Consider the following 12,990-nt stretch of genomic DNA (forward strand, 5'->3'; position numbering starts at 1 on the left):
TTAATGTTCCTAACCCAAATTTCGCTTCACCTCTCAATATCTATTGAGCAACCTAAATCTCTCACCCAGGCATGGATCAAGGCCTTCCCGCCCTCCTCAGCTACTTCCATAGCCATAAAAAAATTCTAACACTTAGATAAGATCTTATCATCCACTCCCAACAAAATCCTATCCAGGGTATGGAGCTCTCGACAAATTCCAGGCCTCCGCCTGTCCTTCGTGTATTTACTATTAATTTGCAGATAGGTCCACCAATCTAAATTTAACCCCTGTTCCTGAAGTGATAACTTTGTTTTTAAGTTCCCATTTAGATCTAATAACTCTTTATAAGTCAACTTTTTCTCAAAATTGTATAATGTCGGATAGATCACAGCTTCCAGGGGTGAGGTCCAAGGTGGCACTTTATTATAATATATTTTCCTAATTCCGGCCCAGATCTCAATCAAAACTCCACGTAAATAATGTTTAGTAAAGTATTCTGGGGGTCTACCTCTTTCCCACCATAGGTGGGCATGCCACCCCTGCTGGAGATCGTGGCCTTCAATTACCAACAAACGTTTACGTGCCAGTGTGACCCATTCACGAATCCATACCAGGATCGCCAAATTATAATAGTTTTGCCAATTTGGAACCCTGAATCCACCTTGTTCTTTCGGTTTCTGCATCATTTTTAATCTAATTCAGGGTTTCTTGCCCTGCCAAATAAATCTACTGGTACTCCTATCCAAATTCCTAAAAAAAGTTTTATCTAATCTAACCAGGGCCGTCTGAAAAAGGAATACCAATCTAGGCAAGACCTGGGTTTTGATCAAAGCTATCCGACCCATTAGCGAAAGTTGTAGCTTACCCCATTTCTCTAAGTCTTTCTCCAATTGTCCGACCAATTTTAAATGATTATCCACCTTTATTGAGGAACATCTATCGGACAGCCATATACCCAAATATTTAATTTTATGAACTATCTGGAAGCCCAAAGTATTTTGTAGTTCTAATCTCTGTATTCCTGTCATGTTTTTAACTATAATATTCGTTTTTTCTTTATTCGTAATCCAGCTACTTCACCAAATTTCTGTATCCTATTAATAAGTCGGCAGCCAGAAGTTAATGGCTCTTCTAAGACAAAGACTAGGTCGTCTGCAAACGCCTGAACTTTATATTCTTGCTCTCTAACCTTCAGCCCTCTTATACCCAAATCCTCTCTTATTGACCTAAGCAGAAGTTCTAGAGTGAATATAAACAACAATGGAGAAAGTGGGCAACCTTGTCTCGTGCCTTTCGCTATCGTCACTTCATCCGACTCTTCTCCATTAACCAAAATCTTAGCTTTCTGTTGACTGTAGATGGCCTGAATTACATTCAAGAAATAATCGCCAGCCTCCATATATTTCAATTGTAATATGAGATAATTCCAATTAACCCTGTCGAAGGCTTTCTGGGCATCAAAAAAAAGAAGCGTCGCCTGCTTTTCAGGATGGGCCTCATAATACTCCAAAATATCCATTATAATTCGCACATTGTCTTTTAGCTGTCTAGCAGGTAAAAAACCATTTTGATCAATATGAATAAATTCATTGAGGTATCGCTTAAGTCTAGCCGCCATTACAGCTGCAAAGATTTTGTAATCAGAGTTAAGAAGTGAAATGGGCCTATAGTTATGTATAAGAGTGTGGTCCGCCCCTTCTTTCGGTATCAAAGAAATATAGGCTTCTAACCATGACTTAGGAACTTTAGACTCCTTCAACATCATATTAAAGATATCCTTCATATATTTTATAAATAGATCTGTGAAGATTTTATAAATCTCTGCTGGTAGGCCATCAGTGCCAGGGGTTTTCCCTGTCTTTTGTCCCTTGATCGCAATCTCTATCTCTCCTTCCGTAACATCCTTATTTAGCAAATCCCTGGCTGATTCTGGAAATTTGGGGAGGTTCGAACAATCTAAGTATTCCTTAATTTTCTCATCAGATATCTGCTCATTTGCATAGAGTTGTGAGAAAAATTCCTCAGCAATTTTTTTCCGTTCATTATCCACCTGTATAACTCCTCTCTTATCTTGCAATTGATCTGTCTACTTTCCCTTTCCTTCTTTAATTTATAGGTGAGCCACCGGCCCGCCCTATTAGCATGCTCAAAGTGGTGTTGTCTGGCCATTTTAAGCTTATGAGATAACTCCTCTTGGTCTAATAAAAGAAGTTGATGTTTACTAGCGTCTACTGCTTCCTTGGCTTTAACATCTAATGAATTGGTCTGTAAACTCCTCTCAGCAGTCCGCAACCTTGCTACCCACAGTTCCCTCTCCTTAAATTTCTGTCTTTGCTTTCCACCTATATATTTGATCGCTAACCCTCTCATATACGCTTTAGCCGTATCCCACAAGGTCTGTATCAAGGTTTCACCATTATCATTGACCATAAAAACGGTTTCCATTTCTCTCTTTATCATCTGTTGGAATTCTATCTCTGTCAAGATGCTTGTTCTCAACATCCACCTCTTATTTCTTCTAATTTTATCACCTTTCCATCTCACCAGCAGTGGATTATGGTCTGCCCAAATGCTAGGCTCTATCTCAATCTCTACCGTACATGCTTTTAGGTCCGTAGTTACCCACACCAATATCAAGCCTCGACCATGATCTATGCGTGGGAGAAAAGAAGGTGTATTGATTTGTCTGAGGGTGGAAGGCTCGCCAAATATCCGTAAAACCCAGCTCGTCCCTCATATCTGCACATACTTTCGGAAGAATTCTCCTGTTTTCTCTCTTTTGGCTGTTCCCCAGTTTGTAGTCCAAATCCCTGTCAATTATTGCGTTAAAATCGCCTAATATGGATACATGGTCATATTGTAAATCAATAAGCTTTTGATACACCATTTGATAAAAATCAGATTGTCCATTATTTGGGGCATATATTCCCACCAAGAGAACCTGTAATCGACTTATGCGTACCTCCAACATTAAAATTCTTCCCTCCTCATCCTTATAAATCAGTTTTGGTTCCAAGTATTTCCTAACATAAAAAATCACGCCTCTCTGCTTCTCATCTGCTAGCGCCACAAATAGCTCATAAAGTTCTGGACAATGCAGAACTGATTCATGTTGTTTTTTAATGTGAACTTCCTGGAGACATATAACATCCATATGCAATTTCAGTAAGTTCTTAAAAACCCGCTTCCTTTTCACCTGTACATTCAGACCATTTATATTTAGCGAAAACAAATATATTTCTTCCCCCATCCTTACTTATCTACGTTCTTTGCTCTAGTAGTCTGTCTAGCTACCCGTTGGTTCCTCTCCTCATCTCCCTTTCCTTCTCCTCCTCCTACCACTCCCTTCTCCTCCAACTCTCTCTCTTGACCATTACTATCTGCCTCCTCTAAATCTTCTCTTCCTCTCTCCTTTTCCCAAATTATAAATTCGCTCTCAAGGAATTCATCAGCCTCCTGGGGGGTTTCAAGGCGTATTCTTTTCCCCTGCCACGTCACCAAAAGCCCATCTGGGAGAAGTCATTTATATCTCACCCCATATTTGCGTAATTTTGTTGTCAGGGCTTGGTAATTCCGTCTTCGATCACGCACTTTCTTTGGAACCTGTCTCAAAATAGTGACCTGCCTACCCGCATATTTTATCACCTGATTTCTCGATCCCTGATATACCTCCTCTCGTAGCGATCTCTTACTAAATTTTATGTGGACTTCCCTAGGGAGATTCTGTCTCTTAGTAAATGATGTAAACGCCCGGAAACACTCATCAATGCCATTATGCACCATCTGTTTGTCCTTCTGCAGCAACCCTGCCACCATCTCCACCATCTTTATTTCTAAATCTTCATCCGGCTCCTTCCTAACATTTTGGAATCTCAGAATGCAAGCAGATTTCTCCATCTCAAGCAGAATTATATCATCTTCAAGCTGCTTATTTACTAGTAACTGTCGCAACTCACGCCTCTCCATCACCGCTTCAACCTTCTCAACCTTCGTAACTACTTCCTGTATCTGACCCTCATGTCTTTCCATTGTCACACAGACATCATTCAATCTTGCGGAGATTTGTTTCATAGCTCCACACATGTCACCCATCTCTTGTTTCAGTTCCGCCAAATCCTTCGCTGTGGATTCCTGTTTTTTTGTCATAGCTTCCTGTATGGAATATAACAGATTCTGAATTTCTTGAAGTGTAGGTGTCTTCTCAGCTGCTGCCACAGCCTCTAGTGATCTATGTGGAGTAGGAGGAGTCGTAATTGGAGCCGACGATGTAGCTGTCAAAAGCTTCTTCCCAGCTTTAGCTGAGGAGCTAAACATTTCTGTTATGCAGAAGAGGAACCTCCTCCAAACTAGCATATAATTAAGAAAATCCCGGAAGTATCAGTTAATCCCTGCAGCCCCCCAATAGTTAATATTCTAGTGGGCTAACGGATAAAGAACCAGTAGAAAGGGACAAAGATATATATAACAATGTTACAAGACTCTCTTCTTGCAGATGTTCCTCACCGCTCTCCTACAGTTCCCCGTGGCTAATTTATAGCAGTAGCTTAATCCCCATACAATCCACATCCAAGCCAGAAGAGGGACAATAAGAGGTAGCTTCCTGCCACTTGCCAGCTGATTGTCAAATGAGTTTATAGGAAAAAAAACACAGCGGCAAAAGTAGATCATAAAAAGTCCAAGGAGGTTCCCAAATACACTGGAAATGGGGAAAAAGCTGCGCCCAATCAGTTCTACTAATTCAGCAAACGGTCTAGAGCCCGATCTCCCCAGTCTTCACTGCACCTCCGAGCTGCTCACAAGAAAAACTATTCTGCCGCTTCCAGCCGCAATCCAGTCTTACACCTCCTGAATCCCTTCGAACTCAATTTTAAGGGGGCGATCCGTTCCTCTCTCGCAGTTCAATTAATACTGTACCAACGCTGCTTCTGCTCCATTCCCCCAAAAGTGCTCTGTCAAGGCGATGGGCCCGATATCCTCTCGGCAGGGCCCTCTTCTCTTTACCAGAGATCAGGACTGTCCTTCACTTCACCGGAGGTTCACACTACCCCAGCAAGCCTGGACCCCTATCCTTCTTTGCCGATTGCTCCACGATCAGCAACGGCTCATTTAGCTGCTCGGTAGAGAGAAAACAAAGCTCGGCAGTTCAGGAAAGTTTTCCCTACCGCTCCGCTTGCCTCTGAGGTCGCGCCGGAAGCTCCAACTCCGTCTTTCTTGGTTAATGGAGTCTAACATGGGTAGAATATACAACGTTGCTTATTGAATTAACCAGAAGAGATATTTAAGATGACTTCATGCTCCCTCCCTCAAACGAAATTAGACAGGAAAATATTACAAACAGACCAAATCCTGGAGAATTTATCTTCTCAATAAAGGAATGCATGCAGCACACAAAAATAAGAAGCTAGACACCAGAACAGTACACTGAAAAGTCCTTCAGCTCACTGAACTACCTGATGATTGCTTTACCTGGCCAAAACCCGACAGGCAGTCTCAAAGACACCCAAGTCCTAAGCCATGTTATGCTTTATAAATAACTAGGACTTTGCACTCAAAAATTGACCAATAACTAATATAGCTCAGGCAACAGTGATGTCAAATGGCAATAATAAGCCTGTCTAGTAAGCACATTAGTAGCTACCTTTTGCAAAAAAAATAATATTTAAGGACAATTAATTAGAGTAATCCATATAGGAGGTGAAAAGAACATGAATGACTGAACTAACAGTCCAGCCAAAGCTGGACAAAGGTCATTCCAAGTATGACATTGCAAGAGCTATGAATCCAGAAGCAGCTTCAGGCCTGCTCTTTCAGGGAAAACACAACCCCATCCAGACCCAAAGTTGGAATATTCCCAGAATTAGTAAGCGTCTGAGTTAACTGCCACTCCATCTTGCTTGGGGCAATTCTGAGGCTGTACTTTCCCATCTAAGCTCTGACAGCTTCCAGACATCCGGGCAGGACTTTTATCACATGCCCCATATAATTGAGTACTATCAGCAAATTAGATATCTCATTTCATAACAAGATGATTTGCTCAAGTGATAGTAAACAAAAAACAAAAAATAGGCTCAGGATTTCATACAGGAGTGCCCACTGCCCTATTCTTCTTCCCCAAAATGACAGAGTGGACTCCCTCCCTTAGAAAGGAGTGGAGCCACAATACACAATGTCCCAGCTCTCACAGACAACCCACAAGGATCCTTGGTGGAGCAGTGGGCTAATGCCTCCTTAAGTAACACCAGCTGCCTGCAATTAGTGCAGGTTCGCGTCCCACCAGGCTCAAGGTTGACTCAGCCTTCCATCCTTCCGAGGTAGGTAAAATGAGGACCCAGACTGTTGGGGGCAATAAGCTGACTTTGTAATAATGCCGCTTGGGGGGGGGGGGCGAAAGCCCTAATAAGCAGGCATATACATAGAATGAAGGCTATTGCTAAGCACATTGATTTGTACTTTAGATTGTAAGCTGCCCTGAGTCTTCGGAGAAGGGCGGGATATAAATGGGACTTTTTTAAAAAAAGGATTCAGTTACTCCATGAATGTTTCCCAGAAGATTGCTGTCAATTACCCAGCACACAGATGCACATTACAGATGAACTAGGTGGGCCCCCATATATAAAAATAGCATTATGTGTGTCCATTAAGACCAGCTCAAATCTATCCTTTATTATCATGGCTTGGTTCTACTCATTGGTTATTGTTTATACCAATACTGGGCATTTCAAGTAAACAAAATACATTATTTTCAAAATCGACTACATTTAAAAAGAAAGGGAATGTAGAAGTTTGTGCTTTAAATTGAATTTTAAGGTAACTATCAAAACTTGGAGCACAATTAAAATATTGAGCCTTTGAAGTATAGTCTGACTTTTACCACAGATGCATGTTGTTGTTTTTCTTTTGAACTTATACAAAGTTGAATGGTATGCTTTTAAACCCTGGGGTAAATCCCAGAGATGCCAAACTATTTAGCATAAATTGTGATTCAATTCTAATTTTGCAGGTTCTCTTTAACACTGTATAATATTCTACACTGCCTTTTTAATGCAGATAGGGAACCTCAGAAAAGAATTGTATGAGTAATGAAAAATATTTACAGCACTCTAGGTAAATCTGGATTCAACTCTGCTTCTGCCATTCTTGCCATTCTTTATTAGCAAACTGAGCTAATAAAATGATATTGTACCTGCCAAAATAAGCTGTGTGCATCTCCTTTGATGAGTTCAATGATGTCTCCAATCTGGATGAATAACGGAGGACCATCCGGCGGAACTGGCTGGGGAATCCCAGTATAGTTTTTAATCACTTGCATTTTTGGTAAACCTTTTGAGAAAGGAAGAAAAATGAACAACCCCCATGTGATAAAAAGTTAAAGCAATGTATTATCTCATATAAACTCCCCCTTTTCTAACACTGATATTGTTTCCTGAATGGAAGGTCCTATCCCAGATATTCTTCCTCAAATAAATTCAACAGTCTGATGGACTTTTTTTAAAAATTTATACTCTCTCTTCTCTCACTCAGTTGCATTCTTTCACTCAATAGCGTACACATGAAAATTGAAAGCAATTACTGAAATTGAAAAAGAGGGTTCAGCTCATGAATATCAAGGGAAAATTAATAAAAGTTCAAGTACAGGTAGTCCTCAACTTACGACCACAACTGAGTCCAAAATTTCTGTTGCCAAACAAAGTGAACCCCATTTTATGACTTTCTTGATACAAGTGTTAAGTGAATCACTGCAGTTGTTAAGTTAGTAACACGGTTGTTAAGTGAATCTGACTTCCCCACTGACTTTCCTTGTCAGAAGGTTGCAAAAGGGTCTCATGTGACTCTGGGACACCGCAGCATTCAAAAATGTGAAATGGTTACCAAGCATCTGAATTTTGATCACATGACTGTGCAAATGCTGCAATGGTCATTAGTGTGAAAAATGGTCGTATTTTTAGTGCCCTCATAACTTCAAACTGTCACTAAATGACTAGCTGTAACTTGTTCTTCCAACAAAAGACTTAGGTACAGTGAAGTCAAAGATGACTCAAAAGTCTAGGATCTGCTCTCATACAAGTACCCTCTGCACTTCTCTGACTTGATTAAAGGAAACATTTTTCTTTAGGCTGTTGCCTAGCCCTAGTTCATAAAACAGCAGCGTGCATAGTTTTAAATGGAAAGGAATCAATCTTTTGTCAACAGTTCACTCCGTTCAAATCAAATCTTTATGATGATCAAAGACCAGCATAAGCAGGGCAGGGTACAATCAGTTAGAAAGCACAGAAAATTCAACAAAGTCTAAAAATAATAATAGTAATACAAACTTAAAAGATATAAAACAGAAAGTATATATAAAAACAAAAGTCTAAAAAGGAGGGATAGAAGAATTAGATGTGCGTTAGCATAAAGGTTAGTATGTGGCAGACCAAATCTATCATACTGTAGAATTCCATGATGAGCTGAATGCTCATTAAAATTCGTTTATGGCACAGATCATCATATGATGCACAAAACCTGGCAACATGGTATGTTGTAGCCGCATTAGTGTCTGAAAGCAGCAAGGAGCTGGAGAATTGTCCGTGCCTTGAAACTTTATGCAATAATGGTGAGATGGGGCTATATTCCAGGGCAGTATAGGCACTGGAGAAGCACATGCTCTGTTTTTTTTCTATGTGACCAAGGACATTGACTATCCAGGTAGAAAAATCTTCCTGTATTGGCCTTCAACAACAGAGGAGATACAGGTAGTCATTTTCATCAATGGCTCATGCCTTTTGAGAGCAGGTAGGTTTGTGGCTTTGTAAAAGATGTATCTCAAAATTATCTAATTTTAGGGCAAAGGGGGGGAAAACAATAATGCTTTAGATCTGGATATGAGAAAACAAATTTGTTTTACTCACATCTCCACTGGAAAGAAAATATGTTTAGTCACAAACTATGCCATGTTTCTGATATAATTGTTTGAAAAGAAAATGTCAGTTTTTGCTATGTGGTATTGGATTTTCACAGTAGCTTCTTTTGTTTGATCTCATGATTGGTCTCATTTAAGACCACAATGAATCTGCATATGGACAGAAGTTGAACAACTGGCCCTGTGGTGTGACCAGAACAATCTTGAACTGAACACACTCAACACTGTAGAGATGATAGTAGATTTTAGGAGAAGCCCTTCTATTCTACCCCCTCTTACAATAGTAGACAACACAGTATCAACAGTAGAGATCTTCAAATTTCTAGGTTCTATGATATCTCAGGACTTAAAATGGACACTTAACATCAAAAATGTCATAAAAAAGCACAACAAAGAATGTTCTTCCTGTGCCAACTCAGAAAGCTCAAGGAGCTGCTAATACAGTTCTACAATGGAATTACTGAGTCTGTCATTTGCACATCTGTCTGGTGCAAATGACAGACTGCAAACGAGACTGCCAAACTCTCTGGTTTGGCACAGCAATGAAACAAGAGAGACACAGACTTCAACAGTTAGTTAGGACTGCAGAAAAAACAATTGCAATCAGCCTGCCTTCCACTGAGGATCTGTATACTACATGAGCCAAAAAGAGGGCTGTGAAAATGGAGGCAGAGCCAGCTGTCAAACGGAATGGCTGTGTTGAGACGCCGCTCCGAATGAGCGTGCCGATCTCACAGCTTTTTTTCTGTTCCCGGTGGGTTTTTTAAAAAGCCCCAGATCTCTCGGAGGGAGATTAGAAGCAGAGGCGCCCAGCTGAGCAGCTCAGGATGGCGGTTCGAGCTGCAGAAAGCAGGAAAGCCTAGGAGAGAGCCGGGTGAAGGAGACGGCCCATTATGGTGGCTGTGAAGAAATGACAGCTGTCAAAAATAGCAGTGAGCCAGCGGGACAGCAATTCATCTAACCTGGCAGAAGAAATACTCAGCGAACTCTTGTAAGTGTTCCGGATGGCGAAATCTTTCCAGAGAATTTCACAGAAGAGAAGATAAGAGGAGAGGCCCCAGAGCAAAAGGGGAATTCATCTGCCCTGTCAGATAACGGCGAGAAGGAGACGGGAAAAAAGAGATCTGACCTTAAAGCAACAGGCTCCCAGGCTGTAAGGACTGGAGATCAAGGGTGGTTTCTCTTTCTGGCTCTTGCAGTAAAGCCAAGAAGGAGTTTAACAAAAAACAAAATAAACTTGAAGAGTGACAGAGCAGACTGAGCTGAGAGAGCGGACATCTTGAAGAAAAACTAATGACCAATTAGCATCAAAGGAGGGAAAAGTGATACTTATAACTTAAGAAGTGAACTATTTGTTTCAAAAAGTTTCTAAAACAAAAGGGATAAAAGGTAATTGTTTTGAGAATTTAGACCAATAAGAATTAATTGAATATAACCTATGGTATGATTGATTTGGAGGAGACTAATTAGGAACAAAAAGTTGAATGTTTAAGGAGGGAGAGAAAATCTATTTCTCCCCTTGTTGTATATAATAATATTCATAACTGAACTGACTGTGAAATCTGGTTTTTATTGTTAAAGAATTGAATAATATTGGTTATATTATTGTTACATGTTTCTATGTAGAAAAGTTAGGACTGTTTGGAATATAGATCTTTGAAATTGATTAATAATTATTATTATGTTTTATTGTAATAGGTTGGATATTGTGTTAGCAACAATATCTAGCATTGTTAAGATATAAGGCACTAGTGATTATAACATTGGAAGAACAATAAATTCCCCAGGTGTGGTGGAGGGAAAGACAAAGATTGTGTATAAATGGGAGGGATGGCTGATGTCATTTAGAAAGATGACAAGCATCCCAAATCTCACGAGAGTTGGGACTGGAAGAAGGCAGATGACCCAAGCCTCATCAGCAGAATTAAGCCCAGCAGGACAAAGATCTATAGAGGAGATGATGCCGTGGGAGAGAGCAAGCTCACTTAAAGACATACAAGCAATATTACAATCCATGCAAGAGCTTATGTTGAGAAATCATGAGGATTTAAAAAGAGAAATAGGTGAAATAAGGAATGATACTGGAGAACTCAAAGAGAGGATGGGAGCAATGGACGGAAAATTTGAATGTTTTCAACAGCAAATATTGAAAAATGAACAGAAATTATTAGAAATGGAGGATAGAATGAATAAGGAGGAAAGAAGAGTAGATGAAATGAATGAAAAACTTTTGCAAGCAAATAAAGAGTTATAAAAAACCATTATACTGCTTGAAACTGAGAAAGCAGACCACTATTTACGTTTCCAAAACGTGAAGGAAGAGAAGGGGGAGGACCTCCCAGAAATGATGACGGACTTGCTAGCAAGGGCCCTAGGGACAGGGAAAGATGAGATGGCAAATGAGATTGATGAAATATATAGAATTCACACAAATTGGTACATATCAGATTTGTGAAGAAGTCAATTAGGGATGAGATTTTGCACAGAACAAGGGACGACCCAATAGAATATAAAGGTAAACAACTAATTGTCCTCAAACAAGTCCCTAGGAGGGTAAGAGATCTGAGAAGGCCCTACCAACATATTACATCAAAATTAATAAGACAAAATATTAATTTTAGGTGGCTGCTGCCGGAAGGGATTGTGGTGACCTGGCAAGAAAAGAGATATAGGTTAGATTCGATTGATAAAGCAGAAGAGTTTTTCCAGCAGCATCTAGGCAATGAAGATGAACTAGAAGAAAGAGAGTTAAGAGAAGGGAACAATGCAGAGAGATATAATAGAAAGACACGGGAATCACAAGACAAAAAACAGGAAGCAGAGAGAAGAGAAAAAATGAGAATGCACCATGACAACAATGATAAGTGTAGACACAAAGAAGTTAAGGAAGATAGACTGACAAGGGCAACAAGATCAAAACAGAGGCAGTAATATAGAAATATTAACAGTATTATCATTAAATGTGAATGGACTAAACTCCCCAGCTAAGAGAAATATAATTTTGAATAAGCTCAGTAAGAAAAATTTAGATATAACAATTCTACAAGAAACACATATAAAGACTCAAGATCAGGATCTATTAAACTACCCTAAGTTAGGAATTAAATTTGTATCGCTTTCACAGCAGAAGAAAGGAGGAATTGTGATATATGTTAAAGAAAGAATCCCAGCAAGACAAATTTATCGAGATGAGGAAGGTAGAATATTGATTATTGAAATTTCCTTGAACAAAAAAAAGGTCGCCCTGGTAGGAATTTATGCCCCCAATGAAAAACAAAGACAATTTTATAAGAAATTGCATAAGGTTATTGCTGATATGGATTATGAGAACATTTGTATAATTGGCGATTTTAATGCAATTATAGACAGAGAAATAGATTATAAGAGTGAGGAAGTTAGGAAACGAACCAGGAGAATATTACCCGGTACTTTTTTTAAAATGTGGAGGAATTAAATATTCAAGATAGTTGGGAGGGAGAGAAATTTGAATGAAAAGCAATTTACATACTATTCAGGGCGGCATCAATCGTGGTCTAGAATTGATATGGTCTGGACAATGAAAAAACTAAATTCAGATATTGATGATATAATAATAGATATTAATACTTGGGCAGATCATAATCCCATTGTAATTAAATGGAAAGAACAGAAGACAACAACAAGGAGGTGGACTCTTAAAAAGGCAATCCTAAACCAAACAGAATTTAAACATAAGATGGAGGAACAAATGCGGACATTCTTCCAGATAAATAAGAAAGAGGAGACTATCACTCAAAATTTATGGAATACGGCCAAAGCAGTTATGAAAGGAACTGCAATTGCGTATATGGCCAATGAATATATAAAAAAGGCAATATCGAAAAAGTTTAGAGGATGAACATAAAAAATTAGAATTAGAACTACAAAAAAACCCACAATGTAGAGATTTAAAACAACAGTTGGATTTAAATAAGCATAAATTGAATATTATAGAAAATGGAGAATTGGCACAAAAAATAAGAAGCATTAGACAAAAAGTTTTTGAGCAGGCAAATAAACCTGGGAGATGGCTGGCCTATAGATTGGAAAAACAAAAAGATAATAGATGGATTAGTAAATTACGTAATCAA

The 12,990-nt window shown here is 39.2% G+C and overlaps 1 protein-coding gene across 1 annotated transcript in view; it reads right to left on the bottom strand.

Annotated features, from left to right (window-relative positions):
• Positions 1–12,990, bottom strand: part of VAV3 (vav guanine nucleotide exchange factor 3) — a 219,929-nt gene that overhangs the window by 26,496 nt on the left and 180,443 nt on the right. Inside the window, exon 20 of the mRNA XM_081322928.1 lies at positions 7,166–7,302. Coding sequence (XP_081179054.1) covers positions 7,166–7,302 — 137 coding nt within the window. The remainder of the gene's footprint in view (positions 1–7,165; positions 7,303–12,990) is intronic.

This window comes from Vipera berus, assembly GCF_964194415.1.
Source record: "Vipera berus genome assembly, chromosome: 3".
NCBI classification, from domain to species: Eukaryota; Metazoa; Chordata; class Lepidosauria; order Squamata; family Viperidae; genus Vipera; species Vipera berus.